This window comes from Bos indicus, chromosome 20 (genome assembly GCF_029378745.1).
Source record: "Bos indicus isolate NIAB-ARS_2022 breed Sahiwal x Tharparkar chromosome 20, NIAB-ARS_B.indTharparkar_mat_pri_1.0, whole genome shotgun sequence".
Classification (NCBI taxonomy): Eukaryota; Metazoa; Chordata; class Mammalia; order Artiodactyla; family Bovidae; genus Bos; species Bos indicus.
Genome location: NC_091779.1, coordinates 12,705,218 through 12,731,951, shown reverse-complemented (window position 1 = coordinate 12,731,951; position 26,734 = coordinate 12,705,218). Strand labels below are relative to the sequence as shown.

At 41.8% G+C, this 26,734-nt stretch overlaps 1 protein-coding gene across 10 annotated transcripts in view; it reads left to right on the top strand.

Moving 5' to 3' along the window:
• Positions 1–26,734, top strand: part of MAST4 (microtubule associated serine/threonine kinase family member 4) — a 618,779-nt gene that overhangs the window by 224,637 nt on the left and 367,408 nt on the right. Inside the window, exon 1 of one of the 10 annotated variants that reach the window (XM_070774599.1) lies at positions 23,151–23,242. The exons of 7 other annotated variants lie outside the window; for them this stretch is intronic. In XM_070774599.1, coding sequence (XP_070630700.1) covers positions 23,204–23,242 — 39 coding nt within the window. In that variant the 5' untranslated portion in view covers positions 23,151–23,203. Of the gene's footprint in view, positions 1–23,150; positions 23,243–26,734 lie in introns of those variants that run through there. 2 more of the 10 variants (XM_070774597.1, XM_070774602.1) reach the window with 2 other exon arrangements.

Here is a 26,734-nt window from a genome sequence, read left to right as displayed (position 1 = left end):
TGATAAAGCAGAGCTCCTCACCGCAGTCTTCAGTAGTATTTGTCTCTTGCTGTGTATCTGTGGGTTGGCTTGGGGTGGCTGCCTTGGGGCATGGATCTGTGAATTGGCTTGGCTTCCATCCAGACTAGAGGTCTGAGTTCTGTACTCTCTGTATCTTACTCTGGGGTCCAGGGTGAAGAGCAGCACTTACCTAGGGTGTGGTTGTCCAATGGTGGAGATTGGAAAATCCTGTAAGGGGAAGCAGGAACACTGACTTTTTCTTAAGGGTCAGGCTTGGAACTGAGCCAGCATCACTTCTGCCCACTGGTGAAGACTGGGTGGTTAAATCCAGCATCAGGGAGGCAGGGAGTGTGAAGAAAGGAGTATTTGCTACACAGTGATTTTACCACCACAGGGAAAGCTCCTTCCTTTTCTCATCTCTGAAAGAATATCTGTAAGAATGGATGGATCTTCTTGGGTCTTCTGAGTTTTGCCTATAAAGTCATCTGCATCTGCTACTTTCTTTGTGGGGACATTCTTGACCTAATTGTTTAATGTTTACCAGAATATTCAGATTATTTGTTTCTTCTTGAGTCAGTTTGGTATTTTGTAATTTTGCATGAATTTGTTTACTAATCTGAATTTGAAAATTATGTTCATTCTGTGTGGCATCTGCAGCTTTGACTCCTTTCCTGTTCTTAATATTGTTTATTAGTTGTGCCTTCTTCTCCTTATTCTTTATTTTTTTGCTTAATTTGGACAGATGCTTGCCTATTAATTTTGAGTGGCTCCTGGATTTTGTGTCATGCTTAGAAAGATTTTTCTTCTTCTCAGATTCTAACTATTATTTCTTTTCTTCTCTCTTTATGGGTTAGTTTTTAATATTTAAACCTCTAATCTACTTGGAGCATATTTTTGTTAAGGAGTAAAAGAACAGTTCAGTTTATTATTCTTTTTTCTAAGTGGCTAGACTGTTATTCCAATACTATTACCAAACAGCTTCTTCTTCCTGCAATATCTAATACCACTTTTAGCATATACTAAATTCCCGAGTGTATTTTGGGTCTATTCCTTGACTCTCTTTTGTTCCTTTGGTTTGTCTTTCTGTATTTATAGTATATATAATCTAATTTCTATAGTTTCGTGCTGTTTTTAACATCTAGTGTGGCTGGTAGGGGAACCTCATAACTTTTGAAGTAAAATGTGTCTTCAGTTACATTTGAAAGACTGCCTCTCACTTTCACATTTTTCTACCTGTGAGAAATAACTTCCTCACTTTCTTTGAAAACTAGTGAGGGGAAGAAAAAATCATCCCATGTGAAGTTATTAAACATCTGCGACTTGTATACAATCACAGGCGTTTCGGATTGTCATTTCTTCTTTTGTCAGGGTTCCGTGTTCAGCCTCCTGGGCGGTGCCACTGCTCAACGTCAGGGCACCTCTCAGCCCGGCTTTAATGTGGGTTGTTCTCTGGAGTTGTGTAACACTTAACCCTGGACCTCTCTGCCCCTGGAGCGGACTCACCGATTCCTGCCACCACTAGCCTGAGAACCTGGAGCTTGCTGATAGTGGGTCTCCAAGGGCTGGGGATGGGGAGTTTCAGAGATGGGGGGTTGGCAGTGTCAGATCCGGGACCCCCTCTCCATGTGGAGATTAGCCTCCTTAGTCTCAGGGGCTACTTCTTTGTTCATGATAGGAGTGACCAGGCTTCCTTATCACTTGCAGCTGTGAAAGCATAAATGTCACCAACCGCCACACTAGCTCTTGAGATGTCCTCTGCTGTAGAAACTTTTTTGATGGCAGTGTCACAGGAGCCCACAAAGAAGTGAAGCGTTAACGACCTAGCGGTTTGCTGGCATGAGCTGGTTCCCTGTTCGGCCTGTGTTCTGAGTTACTCAGAACATCCTCCACCTCCTGTGCTGATGGAAAGGATGTGCTCACAAGGAGATGGGCCCTGACACCGCACAAGGAGTGATTTTCTAATCCATCAAGCCTGGCAACCCTTGGAATCCTTGTCCTGTCGGAGCAGGGAGAAGCTTGAACAGGACTGAATGGTCCCCACTCGTCTGGCGTTTTAAGCAAATCTGAATTTGGTGTGAAATTAACTAGATGCCACTGAAGTTGTTGGTGGCAACTGTTCTCACCAAAGTCCTAAGCTTATAACCTGTCCCACATGGCTGAAGGATGCATCAAACTCGCATCTGAATTGTAACCATCCTCTGAACCTGTCAGTGCAGAAAGCACTTCATTAAGAGGGAAAGATTGGGAATCTGCCACCAGGACAAACACAACCACATGTTTGAATACATAGAACTTTATTTAGCTTTCTATCTCAGGAATCTTGGGCCCAGTCAATCATTTAGGAAATTAGGGATTTGATAAATTCGGTTTTATTTCATTTTAAAAAGTAAATATACATTTTCATCGTAAGCGGGTAGGTTCCCATAGGAATATTAGAAAATGTTCTTAGAAGGTTGGGACAGAAATCATGTATAACATACAACCAATCTTAACATCGTTTCTTTAAGTGTAGATTTTCTTTTTTGTGCATCCCAGTAATTTATGACAGCGCACATCTATTTCTCATCGCTCACATCTTGTTCCTTTCCAAGCTCCAGTCTTGAGCTGATTACCTGTTAGATTTTAAGGTCTCCCTCTGGCTTTCTTTCTGTTCTTTACCCTTATCTGTAGAACATAGCTCTGGCAGAGGAACTCTAAAGGTTTCTGTGTCTCAGGAGGTGCCAGCCCTTTGTCCGGGTGCCACGTCTGACGCATCTTTTATTCAGGTGATCCCTTCTCTCTAATTCTTCTAATCCCTTGTGCCCGCTTTTGCTGTCACAGGAGTTTCCATTTTGACTCTCATGAGAATCGTGGAGCTGAAGCGGCTCTGTCTGGCGGGGGATTTCCTCCTCGCACGCCCTCTCCTCACACAAGCAGAGGACCCGTCCCTGGACAAGTACATCCCTCGGACAGCTGCTTCCTAAGACTGTGAGGTCCTCCACTTCCAGCATCCTCCACTCTTTTGTGTTGGCTGCACGGCCATCAAAGCCAATATCCCTAACTGCCTCTAGATGGCAGCATTTCCCTCCCTCTGCCTTGAGGCTAGACTCCAGAACAGTTGACTGGAGCCCCAGGGGTGATATTTAGTGCGTCACCCTGGTCTTTACAGCCCTGCCTCCCCTTGCCCTTTCTTCTGTGTCAAGTGCGTTTTGAACTGCAGACAGTCATGAAGTGGGAACATCAGATACATCCTTACCCTGGGCTCATCAACTGTCGCCACCTTGCTAAGCCAGAGACAGGAATCCAATTACTCAGCTGTGTTTTGTCCAGTAATTTTGTTGTGAGGAGCATTGCTTCAAAATGTAGCCTGGGGTTTTCTGTTAGTAATTTTTCCAAGGAGGGCTCAGAAGAGCTGGTGGGGAGTGCTGCTGGCATGACGCAGGAACTGAAACGCTAGATTCTGAGCTCTGTTCTCCTAGTTCTTGGCAGACCCTCTGGCTTGCGAAGCTCAGTTTGTTTTTGAGCAACTCAGTTTGACGTAATGTTGAATATACAGCCCCAAATCAAATGAATTATGTTTCCTGGTACAGAATACTTTAAAGAGGAAGATAATGCTGAGTTGAAATCAAATTCAGGAGTGTTCAGCTATTTTAAGAAATATGTATTGCGTAGGAATGTTTGGCTGGTTGTAATTTTTTTCACTCACCTGTCTCCCCTGTGAGCTTTGGACTCTCGGAAGCCTGTGTCTTTGTGTCCCCCGTCGTCCTAGGTCAGGGCAGGCACACAAGTTGCCCTGGGATCCTCACTTAGACTAATAGCATTGTCTCTGCCCTACATTCGGTCGTGGTACCTGAGACCATAGCGTAACCCATTTATCTCAGAATATTTAACCATGCATTCTCTCTGCCAGAGCATCTCTGTTCCGGTGGAACTGCATTCAGTTGATGTAAACGAAATATCAAACAGCTCAGCGAGCACCTACTTTGTTAAATGCGGAACCTGTGTCCCAGGTCAGCCTTTTCTCTGCTGCTACAAAAATTCAACCCAGGCGAAAGAGACGAGCCCAGGGTCATAAAGCTGCATTTTTGTACTTTATTGGGAAATGTGTGCATTGAAGACATCCTCCTCTTCTGAGGAAATTTTTAGACAACACCCAGAATTTCTGCAGGGTTAGGAGAGAACATTCCTAACTCCAGGCCCTCCAGACACTGCTTATGCACCAGCTAATGCCCCTTCATCCTGTGCTTTTCTTTGCTGGTGCCTTTCTCCAGAGTTTGAATGCTTTTTCTGCCCCACAGAATGTGCCATTTGGACGAATATCACTGGACTCAGAGGAAAAGCATATGAAAGCTTCTGGGAGAGAATTTACAAGAGGCTGGCTCTTGAGGCATTTCCTAGTGATCACTAATGGGAAATGCGATTGCACATGTCACTTTTCTAGTAAACAAATAGGGAGCCCTAAGTCCCAAATAAACAAATAGGAAAGCCTTACGGTCATTCATGACATCAGTACAGATTCACAGCTGTATGGTTATGCTGGGCTATTGATCAGCAGCCACCTCACAGTGTCCTCATTTGGGGGATAATCTGCCTTGCAGGAGGGAGGAGAGCTCATTCCATTTTATTGATAAAATCCTTCCTTCAATGCCCTGATTGACATTTTAATGGTAACCTTTTGTTAATACAAGAATGCATGAAAAAGAGAAGTAACCCAGTGTGTTGCTATCCCTATTGACATTTTTATAAAACTAATACATACACAATATTAAAATGATATAAAAAATGTACTTCTCCTTCTTGTCCTTTTCCCCAAAAGTAACCCATTGATAATTGTTTCTTTTTACTTGTTGCAGAAAAAAAAAAAAAAAAATATGTGTATATCTCTATAAATAAAGCAATAAAAATACTATATATACTGTTGGGGCCTTGCTTTTTGATTTATTAATGATATGAAGATCTCTCATATTAGCGCATACAACTCTACTGTGTCCCTTTTCATGGTGGCACGGTATTTCATCACACGGCTACATCATCGTATAAATTACCCGAGCAGTCCCTTGGTCAACTCTCAAACAAGTTGAAAAGCCCTCCAGCTCTGACCTATATGACATCTGCTGTGTGAATGCTTGCCCACAATTCTTTTTAGTTGGAGGATGATTTGTAGTTGTTGGTGAGGTAAGTTTTCTCCCAGCGTTTAATCAGAGTGGCATGGAGTGTATCATGTCGTATAGAATAAATGACTATCATGTATAGAATAAATGACTTGGAAGTTTATTTACTATTGTTATTGTTTATTTCTACAAGCCGTAGTTTTTCTTCCTTGCCTGCAGGCCATTTTGGCAGAGAAATGCTCTGTTCCATGAGATCATTCAGGCTAACAGACGTTCTGCCATCTTTATGTCCTTCCCAAGATCACCTTGGGTGTTGACACCCGGATGTGCTTAGTCACTCAGTTGTGTCCGACTCATTGCGACCCCACAGACTGTAGCCTGCCAGGCTCCTCTCTCCATGGGGTTCTCTGGGCAGGAATACTAGAGCGGGCTGCCATGCCCTCCTCCAGGGTATCTTCCCAACCCAGGGATCAAAGCCGGGTTTCCTTCATTGCAGGCGGGTTCTTTACCATCTGAGCCACCAGGGAAGCCTGCTGACACCTAGATTGTAAATAGTATAAGAGCAGGAATTGTATGGGAAGTGTTCATGGACAAATCTTTTTTAAAAACACATTTATTTGGCTGCATTGGGTCTTTGTTGCGTCATGCAGGGGCTTTCATCACAGCACGTGGACCCTAGTTGTGGCGCGTGGGCTCAGCAGTTGCAGTACACGGCTTAGTTGCTGCAGTACATGTGGGATCTTAGTTCCCCAACCGGGGATCAGACCTGCATCCCCTACATTGCAAGGTAGACTCTTAACCCATGGACCACCAGGGAAGTCCCTTCATGGACAGATCTGAAATAATGGCACACATATACACCATCATCCATTGTCTGGAACTTGGTCTTATGGCCACACCCAAGTGTATGAGAGGCTGGGAGATACAGCTTCGTACCCAGGATCAAAAGGAAATAGTTTGAACAAGAAAATAGCCAGTTAACATTGCCAAAACCTTCTGAATGGGATGATATACCTAAGCATCAGTTATCACCACAAATGGTGTGTCTGGCTACCTGTCTTCTCCCTTGAACTTCCTGGTATTGAGTCTTCTTGCGGGCTGAGTTGCTTCAGTCGTGTCTGACTCTGTGCGACCCTAAGGACTAGAGTCCTCTAGGCTCCTCCGCCCATGGGATTCTCCAGGCAAGAATATTGGAGTGGGTTGTCATGCCGTCCTCCAGGTATTGCGTCCACTGGCCAGTGAATTCAGAAGAGGTGCTTTCTCCTCTGCTCTGTAATGCTTTCTGCCATTCACGCTTGAGACCTGCACAGTTCTTTGATGACCATGAATGTAGTATTTCTGGCTGTGTGCCAAGATCTTAATTTTCAGATGTGTAACTGAACTTGAAGAGAAGTAGCAAAATGGGATGGGAAGGTTTTCGCTGAGTCCCCAGAAAGACTTTACTGTGAAAGCAGAAGTTATGGGGATGCTGCTGTTTCTCTGCAGAACAGCCTTGTGTCCATTCCCTCAGTCCTTAGAGTGTCTTTTCCTGATGAACATCACTGGGAGCTTCTTCAGTGATGATATTCTGGAACAGAGGAGGACTAAGCAGGGCTTCCCTGGTGGCTCAGCAGCAAAGAATCTGCCTGCAATGCAAGAGCCGCAGGAAACTCGGGTTCTATTCCTGGGTTGGGAAGATCCTCTGGAGAAGAGCATGGCAACCCACTCCAGTATTCTTGCCTGCAGAATCCCATGGACAGAGCAGCCTGGTGGGCTACAGTCGTGGGGTCGCAATGAGTCGGACACGACTGAAGTGACTGAGCACGCATGCGTGCAGGTGCAGGACTTGGGCAGAGGTGGCTCACATTGGTTTCTCTCTTCCCCACCCCGGGCTCCTTGTCAGGTGGCCCTTGAATGCTCGGAGAGAGGGGGCAGGGATGTTCTGCTGTCCCTTGCCTCTGCTGTTGAGGGTTCCCAGCTCAGCTGCGCCAGAGTCAGTGGTTTATGGCCCCACACAGCTTAATCATATATTTCTCTGTATCAGCATTTGTTTTTTGTTTTTAACGATATCATTTTAGGATGAGAGTGAAAGAAAAAAAAAAAAAAAACTATGTTCTTGGTATATGGGTCATGTTTTCAAACTGAAAAATGACTTAAATCACAGACTTATCTAAACATGTTTGAGCTTTAACTGAAGATGTGATTCAGAAAATGTTCAAAATTGGTGCTTTGTCCTTCTGTACCCCTCTCCTTTGTCATTTTTTCTTGTGTATATTCAAGTAAGTTGGATGCATGTCAGACCTTGGGGAAAAGCCTCAGCATATTTCTGATGTCTCCATAGAACATACAGGACTTTCTGAGTTGGATAACGTTTGTTACCTTAAGCATCTTACTAGTCAGTCATGTCAGGAAAAGATAATCTGGTTAGCATCTTGATTTAGTTACGTATTTAGTCCTAGGGGCTTCCCTGCTGACTCAGATGGTAAAGAATCTGCCTGCAAGGCAGGAGACCTGTTTGGTTCCTGGGCTGGGAGGATCCCCTGGAGAAGGCAATGGCAACCCACTCCAGTATTCTTGCCTGGAGAGTTCTATTGAACAGAGCAGCCTGGCGGGCTACCGTCCGTAGTGTTGCGAAGAGTCAGACACGACTGAGCCACTTTTTCACTTTGGTCCTACCACAGTAGTTTGTAAAGGAGGCAAATGGTTATGTTAAAAGGAATAGAAAGACCTGTTTTGTTCCTCTCGACGGATGAAGGCATTGCATACTGCTTAAATAATGATGCCTGTCAGGTTTTTGGACATTTTTCTAAGAAAGGAGAAAAGATATTAAAAAGATAGCTGCAAATGCAACAGGGACTGACAGAAAACCTGGTGACTTTAGAGATCGATACTGTAATTGTGTACGTGAGCTGTAATTTATCAAAGCAGCTCCAAGTATTGTATGAAGGCGTTTGGGAGTGCTCTAATTTTACAAATGAAGCAATTCATAGACGACTGTAAACCTTTCCAAGTCTAGGTCTGTTTTGAGTCTGGAGTCAGAGAAGTACAAACAGCAGAATCAAGATAAGAGAGGGCCAGCGGGATAATGGTGTGACCTTCTGCGTTGGTGCGCCATCAGTAAGCATCTTTATGGCACAGCCAGTGGAACCAAGCTGACCGTGGAGCCACACTGGACCAGGAAGGATGCCAAGAAACAATCAATAGAAGATGTATTTCTGAAAATTAATATTCTACTGCTGAATTAATCTTATTGATTCAGGGATTCTGAAAGTAGCCGCAGAAACAAAAGCATATGACTTTTTTGAGAAGGCCAGAATAACAAGGAAATCCCATTTCCACCACCAAACCCAGCAACCTGGTTCAGCAAACATAAAACTTCCTCTGTTCATCCTCCGGAGGCCCCTGCCTATGTTGGCTTAGAGAGGTGGTTGACGTGTGAAACCATCTGTGAAGCTTCATTGGTACTGGTTGAATCTTTGTTCCCATTTGTCTTTTGTTTGTTGTTCAATTATGTCCAACTCTCATAAGCTGTAGCCCGTCAGGTTCCTCTGTTCATGGAATTCTCCAGGGAAGACTACTGGAGTGGGTTGCCATTCCCTTCTCCAGGGGATCTTCCCGACCCAGGGATTGAACCCTGGTTTCCTGCATTGCAGACAGATTCTTTACTGTCTGAGCCACCAGGAAAGTTCCCAGAGACGCTCCCATAGTACCTATATTTAATGATGTTGTTAAGAGAGACAGTAATAGCATGGTGAAACTAAGAGGGAAAATAGAAATGCTTGGAATGTGTGATGCAGGGTCACACCTTTGAAGGAGGCGATGTGAGGCTGAGGAGGAAAGGGGAATTCTGGGCGTTTGGGAATAGAAGCTTCCCCTCCAGCACCTTGGGAGGTCGGTGCTGCTGCAGGTGAATAGCAGTGGTTTGGGGAGCTGCTGGCCTTGACCGCACCTGACTTCCTCCTCATACTCCTCTGTCCTGTCTTCCTGCTTCTCTCATTTTCCTTCTCACATTCCCACTTCTCTTGTGAGTCTATTATTTATAACGTATAGGGGGTGGTTGGTGACAAGAAGCAGCCTCCCTGGGTCTCAGTTTTCATGTTTCTAAAAGGAATGGTTTAATGTCTCTAAAAGATGGCTTCCTGCTCTGGAGTGGGATGATTCTGGGCTTCACCTTAGGCTGACCATCCTTATAGAAGCATTTCCTGAAAAATGTTAATGAGAACTCTTTTGCAGTCCTAAGTTTTTAAAGAAGTCTAATTCCTGATAAAATTGTTCTTGGGAAGCCTTGCTCAGTATATAGTTAATGACCACTTCCCACCTTCCTGTGGGGTTTTTCATCTTTCGATTTTCTTATTAAGTTGAGAAAAAGAACAATTTTTGTCTGCATTGTATTTTCACAAATATGGATAGCAAGAAACATTAGGGGAATTGTTTACAATTGGTGAATCAAAGTGGAGACTATGAGGAATGTTGTATTCTTTCAACTTTTTTGTAGGCTTGAAAAAATTTCAGAATGAAATATTGGAGGGTAAAAATGGGCAACTGAGACAAATCAAATAAAGTAATTTATTAAATGACTCTCCCAAGGGCAATCAAGGGTTAAGTGGCAGGACCTGGAATGGGTTTTAGTGGCTCAGTTGCCATTCTAGTGCTTCCTGGGCCCTATCTCCTCCCTAAGGGAAAGACTGGTATAGGAAGGAATTTCCTCCAGGCTACTGCTTCTGAAGGAAATGTCTCTGAGTCTGGCAGCATTTGTATTTCTACTTACAAATTACCCAAATGGGCAAAGCAGGCGATAAGGACCTGTCGGCTTTATAAAAGTGCTCAATGAATGGCATTAGATAAATAAGTTCACCCATTGAGAAGAAACGGGTGGCTCTAATTCTGAGGCTGGGATTTTCATTACTGACAGCTTTAAACAGAAAAGAATTCCATGCAGTACTTGGTAGTGAAGGAAGGGATGTTAGGTGCACATCTGATAGGAGGGGAGACAAAGTCAAAACCGCACAGTCTATTCCTTCACTGTTTTCCTTGGAAGTACATTGTAACCAGCGGAGCCTCAGAAGATCCTTGCCCTCTTTCTCTAGCTTAGAGCAATTCAGGAGAGGAATGTTGGACACGCCCCAGGCTCCGCCTGAACCCAGGCTCACATGGCTTAAGAGGAAGTAAAGGTGTCTCCAGGGGCAGCTTTACATGAACAGAAAGTGGTATTTGCCTGGCACTTTCCCCCCTCTCACGTATAGCATGTGCTTAATCGCTCAGTCACGTCCGACTCTTTGCAGCCCTGTGGACTGTAGCCCAGGCTCCTCTGTCCATGGAATTTTCCAGGCAAGAAAACTGAAGCGGTTTGCCATTTCTTTCTCTAGGGGCTCTTCCCAGCCCAGGGATTGAACCCACATCGTTTGCTTGGCAGGAGGATCCTTTATCACTGTGCCACCTGGGAAGCCCTTAGTAACAAACTATGAAATCAAAATATCTGTGTGTGATGGGTGCACACCTCATTGACATGATGGCATTTGTAAACAGCTGAATATCACTTCTCTGTGTAGTCGGTGCTAGGAGCTCTGGGTGGATCGTCAGCTTGGGTGGCAGGCAGTCACTTTCATCCTGGTCTCAAGAAAGCATCGTCCTCTCACAGGCCTGTCATGGCCTCTGGCTGCCTCCTTTGTGCCTGATCGAGCAGGATGAGTGGCCGTGATAATAGGTAAGAAGCCAGCACTTCCATCGGAGCCTTCAAAACATCATCACCTAGGGCGCCCTTGATGGGACAGACTCTGTGATTTCTGTTAGATCACCTTCATATGAAACATATACTCACTTCATCTGTATTAACTCAGAGAAAATCAAGAGTTTTAAAAGCTGAAAAAAGGAAATAAGATGAACTGCACTGATGCTAACGGTGTTGTGTCCAGTAGGTGGCACCTCAGCAAATCTCATTTGTAGCTGATAGAAGTAAACATCTTGAGAGGATTTTTTAAAAAGATACATTCATATTGCATGTGAGAGAAAGGTATGCCCTGGGCGCAGGGTGGTTCATGAAGTCAACTGGGAAAAAAAAAAAAACCAATTGGACTTTGTAAAAATAACTCTCTCACTGTAAGAAAACTGTTGGAAGAGCTTATAAAAAGCTAGTGTCTGGTTGAAATTAAAATGCTTCATCACATCACATGGAGATTTTTCACAACATTTGGGCTGCAGATTACTGCTGTAAGTAAGACGGTGCTGTTAACCTTGATAGCCTTTTGATCTTTAGAGAATAATATATGATCAATGTTTTGGTATCAGGTTTGTATATTTGAATTATGTTCAGAAAATATTGAATACTCGAGCTGGAGAAATTCCTTCCACTAATATTTTAAGGGACATTTTAGTGCATTGTGTTAGGTGTAATTCTTGAAAGAATAGACTTCGTGTTTCTAGAATGCATTGTTAGAAACTTTTAATGCATGTGCAGTTAAACACCACACCAAATCAGCAGCCTCATGCTAAGAATCTGTTATGGTTTTTATAACATAAACACAACTTTATAACACAAAGAAAGACGCTTCTTCAGGAACACGCAAAGGAAGGAGTATTTTCACTCCATAAATACAAGTGTCCCCTCTGAAAACTGAGTAGTGAAATTGGTAACTTATTTCTTAAACATGAACTTCAGAAGGCAAGTAAGAATTTTTTTTAAAAATCCTGCTTTCCAGTCAAGTATTAGAATTGCATTGTATATTTTCCCCTAAAGAAGTCTATATCTTTCCAGATGACTTAAGGCATCTCTGTGTAATGTTTTACAGAATGAAATCAGAGTTAATCTATTTGCATTTTCTGTAGATAAAATGGTCAAGGTACACACTCCTATTGTGTTTCGTTTTCTTCAGAGGACAGTTAAAGAACACAATTAATAGGCGCCTCACAAATGCCCTTTCCTGTCTGTCTCAGAGGAGAGTGGCGACAGCCATTCAAGGTTGTCAGGTGAGGTATAAAACCATCACCCGAGTTCGGGCGGCACTGGGGAAGCCTCAAGAAGGACAAGATGAAGGATCCTGTTTGCTTTTGATAATTGAGTCATTGTAATGTGTTTAGTAAGACCAAGACAGATAGGACTTACTCAGTTCACTGGGCTTCAATTTTAGAGAAAGATTGTACAAAAATGCCTTGTCTTTCCATGGAAATACTCATCTTTGATGAAGAGATTAGAAGGCATGTTCTTTCACAACTAAGGGAATCAGTCCTTCCTTTCCTTGCTATTTCCCATCACCTCTCTCCCCTCGCCCTTTTCTCAGGCTGAATCATCACTTACCAAGTAGATGGCAGGGAATTAGTGGTAAGTCGTGGAGACCTTCTGACCACTGGGCTCCTGTCATCTTCCCCATCTACTCCACTCAGTAGTTCCACTTCTTTCAGACCAGTGGTTACCAAAGCTTGTCTGCACAGTGGAATCACCTGGGGAAATTCAGAAATTACTCATATTTGCCTCCCGCCCCCACTTCCGCCTAAGAATGGGATTTAATTGGTCTGGGCGTAGCTTTAGTTTTTGGAAATTATGAGGGCTCTTTCAGTGATTCTGATGCACAGATCAATCTGGGAACCATCATTTACTTCCTCTTCCCAAACTTCCCCCATTCTCTACCACCCTTCTGTGTTTGCAGCACCTTGAGTAAATATTTGTCCTTGAGATTCCGCCAGTCCCCTTGTTGTTTTGTTTTGTTTTGCCTGTGTTTTGAGATCCCTTGACCATATTCCAGTGGAACAGAGTCTCTTCCCTCTTTCTATTCTCGGCATCCATCTTAATGCCTAATCCCTAGCAGCTGTTTAGAGATTGGTTTTTGAATCAAGTGCATAAAATTGTGTGTGTGTGTGTGTGTGTATGTGTATGTATATATGGTAATACAATAATTTAAACAAGTTGATTCATGTATTTCTGACTCAGGGCATTTTTACTGCTCAGGTAGATACTTCTCCTTTACTTGAAGAGCTGAGATTTCCTAATCTCCCATCTTTTCTTAAAGTGATGATAAATACATAAAATTAAAAAGGAATATGTTCTCTTGTGTGGTATTAGCTTGTGTCACAAAATTCAGCTTTAGATAAGGGGACAAAAGAAGACTAAGCCAGTGTTCAATGAAACTCAAGGAAATAAGTATAGAGTGTTGTCAGTTTCTAGCAGGAGAATTTCCTACTGCCTTCCTTGCGTAAGGAATATTAATTTATCTAATTGATGATAATCTGGTCAATTTATTGTAGCATTAAAAATGAAAATCAGTTATCATGCCAAAATATTCAGTGATGTGCCTGAGACTTTTAACATTTTATTTTATGTTATTAGGTGATAATGGGGAGTGTAATTGTTAATGTTTGATTCTGGCAAAATACAATTAGTTTCTGTGAAACACATTGTGTATTAATGATGTCATTAAGATTAATGAATATAAATGAATGAACTAGGGATTTCAAATAGAACTGAGTGACTTTCTATCAGTCTGTAAAACTTGAGATAGATTTCCTTGATTTTTTTGAGGAGAAAATGCCAGAGCCCCTGCTGCATTTTCATATAGACTGGAGAGAAACTAAATCAGCTACCCAGACAAACCAAAGTTTTAAAATATTTTTAGGAAGACTGTGGTATACTGATTTCAGTCTGTGAAAGCTATCTCTTAATTTTACTTTAAGAATTATTTTCAAGACCAGTTTTTAGAAACTTCTATGTCCTCTGTGTGTGTGTGTATACACACACACTGGTGTTTAAGAAAATCAGGGTAATAAATCATTGTTCATTAAATTAGAGATGACACTGTGGTGGTGTCTATTCCAGATGTTCCCCAATAGACATCTATTACATTTATATTTCAAATATTATTAAGAAACCCAGACAAGTTAAGCAGTCTTCTTGAGCAAACAGACGGAGAAAGGAAAAATTGGGAGAGACTACCCATCAACGTTTTAGATGAGAGTCAAGGACTAAATGTATAATAACATGACCCTAAGAATCATGGGTATTTTGAGTGCTGTTGCATGACTCTATGTTCTTGCAGTGTAGAGAGCAACTCTGCCACTGCAAGACAAAACAAAAACCCAATGTATCTGTGGTCCATGTACTTGTAATTTAAGCCCTGTGTTTGCAGTATCCTCTTACTGAGCCAGATAGACAGAGATACTGTGTTATCAGGTGAAGCTTAATGTGTAAGTTCATCTCCTTGGTCTGACCTTCAGCTAATGCTTCTGTTTCTCCCTCTCTGCTTGTGCTTGTTTGGTTTTCCTTCTTTCTCTTCTTCATTTGTCTGTCTATTTCAAAGTTTTGCAGGGCAGCCCTTGCCCTTGAATGGCAATTGAAGCAATTTTGGACCACAGCAGTGGAGCACCAAAGTGAAGGAGAGAGGGAGGATGTTTTGGGAAAGTGGCTGCTGTGTGGGCGCCGGGACCCAGCCTGAGAAGCCCGAATGCTTCCATTGGCTCTGCCTTTTTGCTGTTTCCTTGACCTTGGGCTCTTCTTTTAACCTCATTGCCTCGCTTTCCTCGTGGGTAAATTGGGCCAGTCTCTTCCTTTTCTCCTTTGAAAGAAGCTGATGAGGATTAATGAGGTAGAATCTGGAGCATGTTTTGTGTTTCTCCGAAGAGTACATTTCAGGGAAGCTGGAAGACAGAGTCGATATAGTAGACAAGTGGAACTCACATTGCTTACTGTGGTAGATGACAGAGTCCCAAGGAGTAACTTACTCTCCGTCAACTGAAAATGAGTTGTGGGCACAGACCCATTTCGGCTCACTTCTAAATCGGATGCCATGTTAGTAGAGGATGATGGAAGGAAAGGCAAACCAATTTGAGGAGCAGTGGAATGACAAACAGGATTCAGGATAGATGTCTGACTGCCACCTGGTTGCCTGAAGGAAAGCAACTTGTTTGTTTTCAATCATTGCTATCTGCACCTCTCCTCAGCATTTTGCAGAAGAATCACCAAAATTGCTTGATTCTATGAACATAATCCAAAAAAGATCAGAATGAGGTTCCCAGCAAAACCTCAGAATTAGTCCAACCTGGAGCCTCAAGGTAGAACAAGGTTCCAGACGTGATTGCTGGATTTAAAACAGTTTGCTCGAGGCTCTTCAGATCTATGTCGTAATTCATGCGGATGCAAACACAGAGACGAAGAAAGACTGGTTACTTCATGCGTGAACTCCCACTCTAATTTTGTTTAGCATGCTGTCTTTGGTCAATCACCTTTTAAATTCCAAGATGACTAGGCTTGGTTTTTCTTCTTAGAAGATTTTCCATAACTTTTCTTCTCTTATAGTTACTTTTTTGGAGTAGTTTAGATAGGTAACAGTACAGTTAACCTAGAACTTAGCTTCTTGTCATTGTAGGACTAAAAAAGAAAAGTTCAATGCATGTGTAGCCTAAAAGTGCATTTATAATCTCTGATTCAGTATATATAATCTCTGATTCCATTAAACTCAGAATAGAGTTCAAAATTTGAAAATAATCTTCATCTTTTATCTCTAGGTAGATCTCATCACTTTAGGAATAATTTTAGAAATCTCTGTTTCAGAAGCTCATAAAATACTTAGTTGATGCCAGGAATATTATCATGCATATAAACATATTGCGGAGAAGGCAATGGCACCCCACTCCAGTACTCTTGCCTGGAAAATCCCATGGATGGAGGAGCCTGGTGGGCTGCAGTCTATGGGGTCGCTAAGAGTCGGACACGACTGAGCGACTTCACTTTCACTTTTCACTTTCATGCATTGGAGAAGGAAATGGCACCCCACTCCAGTGTTCTTGCCTGGAGAATCCCAGGGATGGGGGAGCCTGGTGGGCTGCGATCTATGGGGTCGCACAGAGTCGGAAACGACTGAAGTGACTTAGCATAGCATAAACACATTGACACACCCATGTCTGAAGCTCATGCAGTGGGTAGGTAGCCTGTGGTGGCAATACAGCCAGTATCACTCCACTCATCTACTCCCATCTCCATCTATATATTAATGTGACATATAGGAGTTTGCTAAATATTAGTTTATGGTCCCAGTGTTAGCTGTGTGTCATTTAGAGATGAAGGGACATAATTGGAAAAAAAAAATTGGAGCCATTTCCCATTGTCAGATCTTCATAAATGCCCCTTGATGAAAAAAATGAAGTTGTATTACCCAATTTTATTAGAAATGCTATATTTTGTGGGATCCGTGTGTTCACAAAGTAGAGAATATTTTCCTGCCATGATTGATGTTGGGGCATTTATGAGGATAGTCTGCTATATTTCATATGTATATGAGGGTGTCATTGTTAAAATGTTCAAAAGAAAATTACGTATGTGATTTATATTTTATTATTCCCTCCTAGGATGTAATTTTTTCAATACCATGATTCCCGTCATATTGTCAGTGGTGATTTGATGGCTAATATGCCAGAAATAATTAGATTTTAAAAGGTGATGCAGGCGTCGAGACGATACAGCTTTCTTCATGTGTGTTACATTGTAGAAGTCACCGATTGCACACATTGTAACGGTCTTCAGGGTTACAGGCAGGATGGAAGATGGAGCTATGCGCAGGAAGCGTGGGAGGCAGCATATTTCAGAGGCATATGCTTGCCACTGACCCTACCTGCAGTTTTCGCTAAATGAAACGTGTTTTAGAAAGTGCCACTCTGTGGATAAATTCAGACTTTTGTGTATCATCAGTGGGAAGATGTGGATCCTCTCTTTTCTTTTGAAAGTGAGAAAATTCCTCCTCTCCCTAGAAGGCCTCAAGCCCTTTTGTTTTAGTCTCCTTGACAGGTTTACTTTTTTTTTTTCCCTTTGGGGAGAAAAAGACATACAGTATGAACAGCATTTTTTCAACTTTTGAGATTAGAACTTTATTTTCCAGTTTTACATGACCATTTTAAAATACAGGGCAAGGTAATTTGTAGTTTCAGTATTTATTCCTGAGCATAATAGCTCCTGGGACTTTGTAGAAGGGAACCTATTTCTGAGTATCTTTTGGGCATTGATGACACTGGTGATCTGTATCACTTGTACGTTACTTTAATGTTTCTGAAGATTAGACTAATGCTGTAATATTCTGGTATTTGACATGGATGAAGATGAGTGGCCACTGTAGCCAAGCATTTAACAGTTAACATGAAGCCCACAGCGTACTTTTCAGCCCCCACACTTCAGCACATCCCTGGAGTCGGAGCACTGCTTTCTCACTTGGGAGAGTCCCGATGAGCAGGCACTGCTGGGAAGCTAAGCTCCGTCCTCAACCTCTTGCGCGCACTTGGCCAGTCGAAGGAGCCTGAGACCAGGCAGGTAGCTGAGTGGCATGTGAAGCAGATGCTTGATGAGATGCTCATAGCCTGGAGGAGGAAGGGGAGTTTTGAGTCACGGTTGTGGAGTCAGTAGAGGAGGGACCAGGTGCCCAGTGTGAGGGGCACGGACTGCTTCTGCCCGGGGGCACTGGGACCCAGTTTCCCAGCAGGTGGCCTCCTCCTCTTTGCAGTTCCCACTGCTAAGCCTGTGGTAACATCTTAATTTCACAAACTGAAGCTCAAGAAGTGGAAGGACTTTCCCTGGCTTCCTGGCTGTCTTGGTGGAGCCTGCCCTGGGGCACTGGCTCTCAGGGCAGGACACTTTCTTCCAAGGATGCTGGGAAGTCATGACTCCCAGAAAACGGAAGGAAAAGTCAGGGTTGGAATTTCCCCTCCCTTTGAGCTTCTCATCACTGCTCAGGACAGCCTTGCCCTGAGTCATTTCACCTGAAAGGAAAGAGTGATTTACCAAGTGCCTTCGATGGCAGATTCCAGAAAACTGAAGTGTGTCAGTCTGCAGACTGAAGAGCTTTGAAAAGCCCACAAGTTCATGGGAATGTGTAGAATGCTGGCACCCTAAAACTGCAAAGGGAGCCTTGGTTCTGTAGAATTGACTATTTGTACACAAATATATGTTATATTTAGAACTGTGTACTTTGGGAGCCAGAAGGGTGAAGAGTTGTGAGAGTGGAACCTTGGGAGGCCCAGGTGCATTTGAGAAGAAACAGAGGCCACACCCCAGAACTATTCCCTGGCTGCTTTCTCCCTCCACCCAACTCTTGGCGAGGGGCATCGATCTCTCTTCAGCCCTAAAGTAGCCGAGTTGTTGTTGTTCAGTCACTCAGTCATGTCCGGCTCTTTGCAGCCCCATGGACTGCAGCATGCCAGGCTTCCCTGTCCATCACCAACTCCTGGAGTCCACCCAAACTCATGTCCATTGAATCAGTGATGCCATCCAACCACCTCCTCCTCTGTCGTCCCCTTCTTCTTTTGCCTTTAGTCTTTACCAGCATCAGGGTCTTTTCTAACGAGTTGGCTCTTCACACCCTCCTCCTTTTGATTTTTAGAGACCTGTGGCCATGAATCTGGGATTCCACAAGCTCTTTCTGGTATGTTCTGACCAGGGATAGCTTAGAATGTGGTAATTTTCACTTTGAAGCTAAAAAATTTGACACCTCTCATGCATTCTTTTCACCTTGAAAACAGGTTTTTCTTCTGTGTTTAAACATTAAGAGTTAGTAGAGTTGTTAGGAACCCAAACTCCAGAGTCAGCCTGTCAGGATTGGTACTCCAGTTCTGCCCTTCTTAGCTGTGTAATTTTTGGAAAGTTGCTTAACCTCTCTGGTCAGTTCCCTTATCTGTATAATGGGGATGATAATACACCTAATTCATAGGGTTGTTGAAAGAATTAGATGAGATGACTTGTATAAAGTACTTCGATCAGTGATTGTCACATACTGTGTGATCAGTATTTGTTGGCTGTTATTGGAAATAAAACATGGAGGAAAATAAAGTGCTAAAATTAAGAAGGATTATAAATGTCAACACTGAAATGTATATTTTGAGTAAATCTCACAGCTGTATTCATTACTGGTGTTCAGGGCTCTCTTTACCCCTTAAACTGCCAGAGGAATAATAATAATCACAATAATAGATATTTTTTATGCATTGTCATGAATGACCTGTTCCTTATTTGCAACTTTTTATGACCTTTATGTTACCTTTTTAAAATATGACATATGCATTGGCCACTGGCATTTATCTACGAGTAGAAAAAATAATCAATGAATGAATGAAGGAATTTATCCACTGGCTATATTGGATTTCCTCATGAGTGAACAGAGGCTACAAACCCTTGGTCGGTTGTCTCAAAGTAACAAGATGTTGTGGCTAATGCATTTTGTGGGTGTTTGTCTACCTTGCTAAGAAGTAGTAATGGCTACAAACACACACAAAAGCAAACGTTAAGGACAAATCCCATCGCAGATTGTGGCGATGGTGCTAGAAATCACTTTCTGAGCACACCCAGAACTCTGCTGAGATGAGGAATGCCAACCCTCCTCCCTCAGGCTGGTCTGGAGGGAGAAGCCTCCTACTCCACCAGGAAGTGATCTCTACTCCCCTCATTCACCACCTCCTTGGCTTTTGGGTAGGTGGTCCAGGAGCCAGAGGGTGAGAGCTGCGGGCAGAGAGTGGATTTAGCCTGTGGAGTAGAGTGGGTCAGGTTAGGTTTGGAAACATCCCCCAGCTTTGGTTTTTTAAAAAATTGCTCACAGTGTTCCTCACCAAGGTTTCCTGGTATGAGGTCAGTTGCTGAAGAGTGGGTAAAATCAGAAGCCACATTTACTTTAGAGAAACCTATGTGGATCAGGAGGAGAGAGGTGTACCTTGGTTTTAAATTTGTGAGAAATGCGTGACCGTGTAAGTCAGGTGACACACCTGTGTCCTAGCACCAGCTGACACTGCTGTGGATGTCAGTGATCACAAAATCTCACTCTGAAAATTTGTACAACCAAACTCTTCCCACCCCTCCCTGGGATTTTTCTCCCCTGGGATTTGGGCTTGTTTTTGTTTCTGTGAGCCATTTATTGTAACAATGAATAAAATTTAGATTTGGTCCTTATTACAGTATCCACAGATTTTGAGTATTCTAGGAAGTAAATTATGCCTATGATAGTGTGTACACGAGGTGTACACATACAAATAATTTTTTAAAAAATCAAGTACCACAAAGCCTCTGGCTTCAGATTATAATTAATGACTGAGCCTACCAAATTTTATTTGAATACACATGTAAAAGCTTTACACGTTGAGTTTGGTACTTTGTGAACTGACTCATAATAATATGAACAGATTCCACGAAGGTATAAAATTGCAGGAAAAATGAGTTTATTAATGGAAATTAGGCTGGCTCCTAATTATTACCTGTGAATAGTGTCATCATTTGAAGTTTTTATTGCATTTTAACACATGGCTTATCTTGATGAGAAAATATATAGCAAAGGGTAAATGTAGCAATTTTCCTTTTACTATTCCCTCTGCTAAGCCATTATTGCTTGATGTTATTTTTCAGCAGCCTTTCATTTTTGTCCTAAATGTTTTTGCCTCTGGCTGGTTTTATTTCTTTAAAATGTACGTGTATCACTTCTCAAAGTGATACATTTTGACAGGTAATCGATATTTTTTCATACTAGATTTGATGGTGCAATGGTCATAATCTTCATCGTAGACTTAGTTAATGGTTGAATACTATCCTGGATTTTTATCTCAGAATATTCCTTTGTTAAGAAACATACTATTCACCTTTAGCCAAAATCCCTTTTTATCAACCCCAGGCGCCAAACAGGTCCAGCTGCCGAGTGCCTACGATGCCCACTTATCTGAGATACACATCACCTGACTTTTCGTCAGTGTGTCCTCGAAATGTCTTCTGATAAAGCTTCCAACCATCTCACTCGATTGGTCACAGAAAAGATACTTCTGGGCTCTACATTTTTTTTTCCCCCCTCCTGACATCCTATGATCTCTGCTTGAAGGGGAAAACTCTTTTCCCTTCCTTTTCTTTAGTGGGAACTTGATGTCCTCTATCAGACCCCACTTTCTCCAGAAGGACCAGCGCAAGGAAGATCACAGCTCTCAGATCACAAGCACATATAAGGACACCATGCTCGGCTTTTGCTTTTCCAAGTTCAGCTTCTTGGGTCATGATTTTTTTTTTCTTCTAAATTCAGTTAGGACTTTCTTATGCCTCTGTGGGCAGATAACAATGACATCTAAGTTGGTAAATATATTCTGACCAGCTGCCAAGGTACTTTGTCAAAGCCAGCACTTCAAATTCAGGGAGCTGCTTAAGCTCTTCTCTCAGGAGGGTGAATTGAGGGAGAAAGGGCAACAACTGTCATTCCTTTTGTTTTCATTGAACAGAAAGGTCTTCCTTTTGCAGGAAAAGATTAAAGTACAGGTGGGCCTGTCAAGGATGGGAATCTGTTTCCAACCCCTTTGCAGATTCTCCCACAGACAGCTCACCGATTCCTCCACTCCAGACCCTAGACTTTTTCTTTTCATTTCTTCTCTGCCCCCCCCTTTTTTTTTGTTACTTCAATTCAAATAAAAATGCATAGTATTTTTAAAAACCTATAGAAAATTGTGCTAGAAGGTTGGAGGTACATTTTGGTTTGAGCAATGACCAGGTTGGTGCCTTTTCTTTGCTTTTAGAGATGGCCTTACTCCTCCACCCAAGAGCAAGAGCTAAAAAGTCTCTGGGGTTTGCTTCCTTTAAGTGGTCTCCAATGAACATGCCTCAGTGGTAAAACACCCTGACACCCTTCTCCCTGGATGCTTCTGTGAGGGGTGGGTGGGTGGGGGGCAGCGTTTCTTGATAGAGTTTCTGTTTGTATGTCTAGAGATGTCTGCAAAGATGGTTTGAGAACATAAAATGCAATCAATTTTCCTCAGTGGTTAGATTCATAAATCCCTGAGCTATTTTTAATGACATAATCTAATCAATTGATAGCAAGCCTACGAGTGTGTTGACAGCCAGAAAGAGACAGAAAGCTAGTGTAATAGCAGGTGTCTGGGTAGGAACCACTTGTCATTTCTTCCCCACCCCCATGCTTAGAAATTGCTAGATACCTGCATTAGGTAAAACCAGAAATTACTGATTTTTTAAAAATAACGTATGCATTATGCCTGCCTTCTTGACTATCATTCTTTCAAGAAAAATAGACTATCTAATGGATAAAGTGAAGAAGGAGGTAGTTCTGAGACAAACTATAGGTAGCCCTAGTATTTGCTTCTCAGGACCATACTGTGCTCCCAATTTAAATCTCTTTAGGAAAGAAATCAAGGGGGAATAATTTATTATAGATTGGTAGTATCAGATATTGTTACTCCTGTGCTAGGTCAGTAATGAAAACTTAATCTGCATCTCTTCTGTTGCTTTGAATTGAAATAAGATGAGGATGAGCGGAGTAAACAAGCTGAAACAGACTGTGAAATTGCACGTGATGGGTATCTTTCTTTTTAGTTGTTTATGGACTAGAAATAGGTTAATATTCCAACTAATGATGGATCTTAGAATTTCTTCTCCCTTTTTACATTTGGGTCTGGTATCAACAGAGAAAGTTGTTATCATGAGGAAGATTAAAATCTGAACTGTATCTTTGGGCTAGGAATGGGCGGTGAGGTATTTATGTAAATAAATTGGCTTTGGCGCTGGGAGGGGTAAGGGTTCCTCCCCCTGTAAGTGGAGAGCCGCCGCCCTGAGCCCTCGGTTTTCAGGTTTTCCGGCTGCCTGTATGTTCTATTACATTTTTTTTTTTCTCCTTTGATGCCATCAGAAAAGATGAGCGGCAGGAAGGTGGTGCTGCTTGGCTGGCCAGCTGTGCCCTAGTTTCTCACCGTCCCAATCAGCAGCTGCTGTTTGCAGAGGTGTCTGTCACCGCTGATTGACTTAGTACTTTGACCTTATAGTTGCTTCCGAAGGGACTTGACCCGCGACCACTGCCGAAAGCTATTTTCTGGTCGCCTGGAATGCCAGGGCCAGTATTCCGAAGGAGTAGTGAAAGCAGGGCTCCCGCGATTCCTTATTTACTAGCAAGAGCCTCCTCTCCCTGGGTGGATGCTTTAGGTGTCTAAGCCCACTTGCTGCGCTTTCCCACCGAACTGCAAGCATCCGTGATCCCCGAAGTTGCTGGAGTGAATAACTAAGCGGGACCAGCTGACTCAGGGCTCCAATCAGCTAGAGCGTGATGTAAGTGTTTAGCAGCTGCCGGGCTCTGAATTAGCGTGCCGAAGTAGCGGTAGTACAGCATGGCTAGGCTGTTGTGAGAGGCTCAGAGAAAGCAGAGGGGGAGATGGATGAGTCCAGCATTCTAAGACGAAGAGGGCTCCAGGTAGGAGATCCTTGCGTTTTTGAAATGTAGCCTTGCCGGTGGCCAGCAGTGGAGGATTTCAAAGTTCCCTTTTCATTCTTTTTCTGGGCATAAATATATGCACAGTTCTTAGTATCCACTTGGCAACGTGATACGCTAAGTCTCTCTTTACAGAACTCAGCGACACATCACAGGGTTCAATGAGAAAGGCTCTATTGTCAGAGACAATAGATCGGACTTTTAGTTTGAGACTTTGTTGCTTGTTTGTTTTGTTTTGTTTTTTTCCTGCTGGTTGTTCAAGAATAGTTAAATTGTGGCTGGCAGTGACAGCTGATGAGCCGGTTGGGCTTTCTGTCAAGAGTCTGGGAAGTCTGTTGAGGGTAGCAACTCTGTTCAGTTTTGGCAACACAGGACTCAGTTTTGTGTCAGACTCAGCCCTTGCGGCAGCAGCATCTGTATGGTTGCCTTGCAGATGTGTGCAGCTGTTGAGAGGTTTCTCCTGTCAGTGAGATGAAAGTTTCTACTAGCAGTTCAATCAGAGTCCCCTGTAATTTGTTTATGTTGAGATGAGGAAAGATATGTATCATACCGCCTTGATTCTTTGTGCCCAAGTTTCTCTGATTAAATTACTTTGACTTTAGGATACAAATGTATTCCAAGTTAAAACTTGGCAGATCAGAAAACTTGGAAAAAACATCTGCTTGGCAGTTTGTAAGTTTCAGGAAGCCAAAATATGAGTATGTTCAAAATTAGTTTGTTAACTCCTTGTTAATTCTTTTTTTCCTGTATATAAGGGGCAGTGTTCTCTGTGAAAGAATCTAATCATTAGCCATTGATAAACTCTCATTCATTATTTTTGAAACTAAAACAAAAAGTGCTTGGGAAAACCCACTATACCTTACATGTAGAAATGCCTTTCAATATTCCTTAATGGTCTTTGACTCACGGCCAGTGTAGCTGTCTGTCAATTGCTAATACTAATATTATTCATATTGCTCTAATACCATAATAATATTATAGATAAACTAAAGGATTATTTGTAGGTAAACAAAAGAGGGATTAAAAAAGTTGGGGTTAAATGTCATCTATTGTTCCAGACCTAAGTAAACAGACTGCCTCTAATGATTTTCAGTGTGGTCATTGTTTTGAATGTACAGTGTGGTTAGTCACTGCTGTGGATTTCCTTTTCTTTGTTTTCATCACATCTATAAAGTTCTGGTAATGCACAGCTGTTTGTGTGGGTCCATGTCTTTTTTGGAGTTGCTAGTTAAATATGGAAAGGCTCTTTGTTAAAAAGGTGATAAACTCTATCAAACTCCTAATGGTCAGATTATTAGTATGTTGATGACAATTCTCCTGAGAGTTTTCTCTCTCCTTTAATTCATTTTAGATCATTCAAACTGTGTTTTTGATAGGAAACTCCTTTTTGTGATTAATTTCTGTAATATAGATTATCACAATTTCAGAGGATATGATTGAGATATATGGTGCTTTTGAGGGTATAGATTTTGTAGAACTTTTCATTTTAGACATTTTTGTGGCTCTTTAAAATAACCAAGCTATTTTCTACCTAAGATTTGCAACAAAACAAAGGAAACATTGCTGGTTAATATAGTACTTAGACTGTTAGATCTTCATGGTACTTAACATCCTTTTACTATGCCTGCCATCCTCTACTATATAATAGATAAAGAATGTCTGCTTTCTATTATAAATGAAATAAAACTCTCCACATTGTGAGAAATAGTAATATAAAAGTGCTTAAAAGTTCTGCCATCTTGTAGTTACAACTTTATTTTGGCTTAAAACAAAGCCTGTTAGTCTTTTACTCCCATTCTGTCCAGTATTTATTTTGAAAGAGATGGCACATACAGGGTACCTGTTTTAAGAAATTCCAATATTAGGAAACTTTTTACAAATACCAGGTATAAGTATACATTTGTATTACAAAAGATGTCACTGTTGCGTTCTTATGAGCAACGCCACCTAGTGAATTTAGGAATTAAGTTAATTTTCGAGTACATACTATATGAAACACTTCAACACACAAACGAGGCACACCTGTGGTGAAGCTAGTCTGAAAGCTACTCTTTAGTATGCTTGATTCTGACTGTGTTGCTAGGTGATCTTGAGCAAGTCACAAACCCTCTTGGCGTCTGCTTATTCTTCTGTAAAAGGCATTCTATAACATGAATTTTGAGTGTACTAGACAGGAGATAAGCATAACTGAATTTTTTTAAGTCAGAGGCTATGTAATAAATACACTATCATATACTTGGTCCTGAGTAAGTATTATGTTGTTAAAGTAAAGATGACTTCCATTCTTTATAACAGTCCACATCATTACTAGTGAGATAACATAATTATATTTTTATTCCATAATTTGTTGTTTGAATCTATTTTTAAGTTAGAAGAATTACCTGTAAGGACAGTTATCACTATTTATAGGGATCATATGACAGAATATATTATCTAATAATAAGAGATGAATAGATGCTTAGTGTTAGATGCTTAGAATTGGAACAGATTCATTCTTTAAATAACTTAAAGTCTAGTGTCAGAAATCTGGAGTATATGAATATTCTAATTCTCTAAAATTTAATTTTGCAATAATGCAGAATGTGTTTAATAGAGAATAATATAGTATGTGTTTAGAACCTGTATTTAGAATTTCAGTACCTCTGGCTCTTAAAACACAGGCCTACTAAGGTGTTTTTAAAATTTGGACTCTGAAAAATTGTTTTTCGTCAGAACACATAATTTGTCAAGGCACGACTACTTCATAAAATGGCAACCAAACTTAGTTGTTCATCTTTGGTGACTTCACATTTCCATCTTTTCTGTGGACTGTATTAATATTTCCAGTACTACTGATAGCACTTCCATCACTGCCTTTGAAATGAGAATGAGAGAAAGAGGCCCCAGTGGCTTCCCTGGTTAGAGTCTGGGAAACTTTTCACATTGCATCTCCAAACATGGGAAATTCTGACGGATGGATGGGCTTGGGCAGACCTTGGACTTGGGGCAATTTGAATTTCTAGACAGGTCTAATTCGTCAAAGGATAACTGGCTCCTTTTGGTCCTAATATCCCTCAAACACGGGTCATATTTTTAACTGTCAGGGAAATTAATTGTTTTAGTGATTTCTGTTATGTGTTTCCCTTTTATTTGTTTTAATGAAAGTGTCCCTATCCCTAATGTGATAGATCCCAAGGCTGGAGAAAAATGAACGAGCATCATTAAAGCAGGGAGGAGGCACTATGAGGGGGAGCAGTATCCCGGAAAGGCCTCCTGGGAGCCCATTCCTGCCATTCTCCTGTGCTTTGCTTTGCTTGGTAACCTCTTCTGTTAATTTACCCCATCCCCAGTTAAATCTGACCACTTCCGCCCACTGTCACATGTGGCTGAAATATTAAAATTTTTTTTAAGTATAGTGTGGTTACCAACTAAATGCTTATAGACATCTAGATTTGTGTTTAGGTTTTTGTTTCATGTGAAGACTCTGGGTGGTTA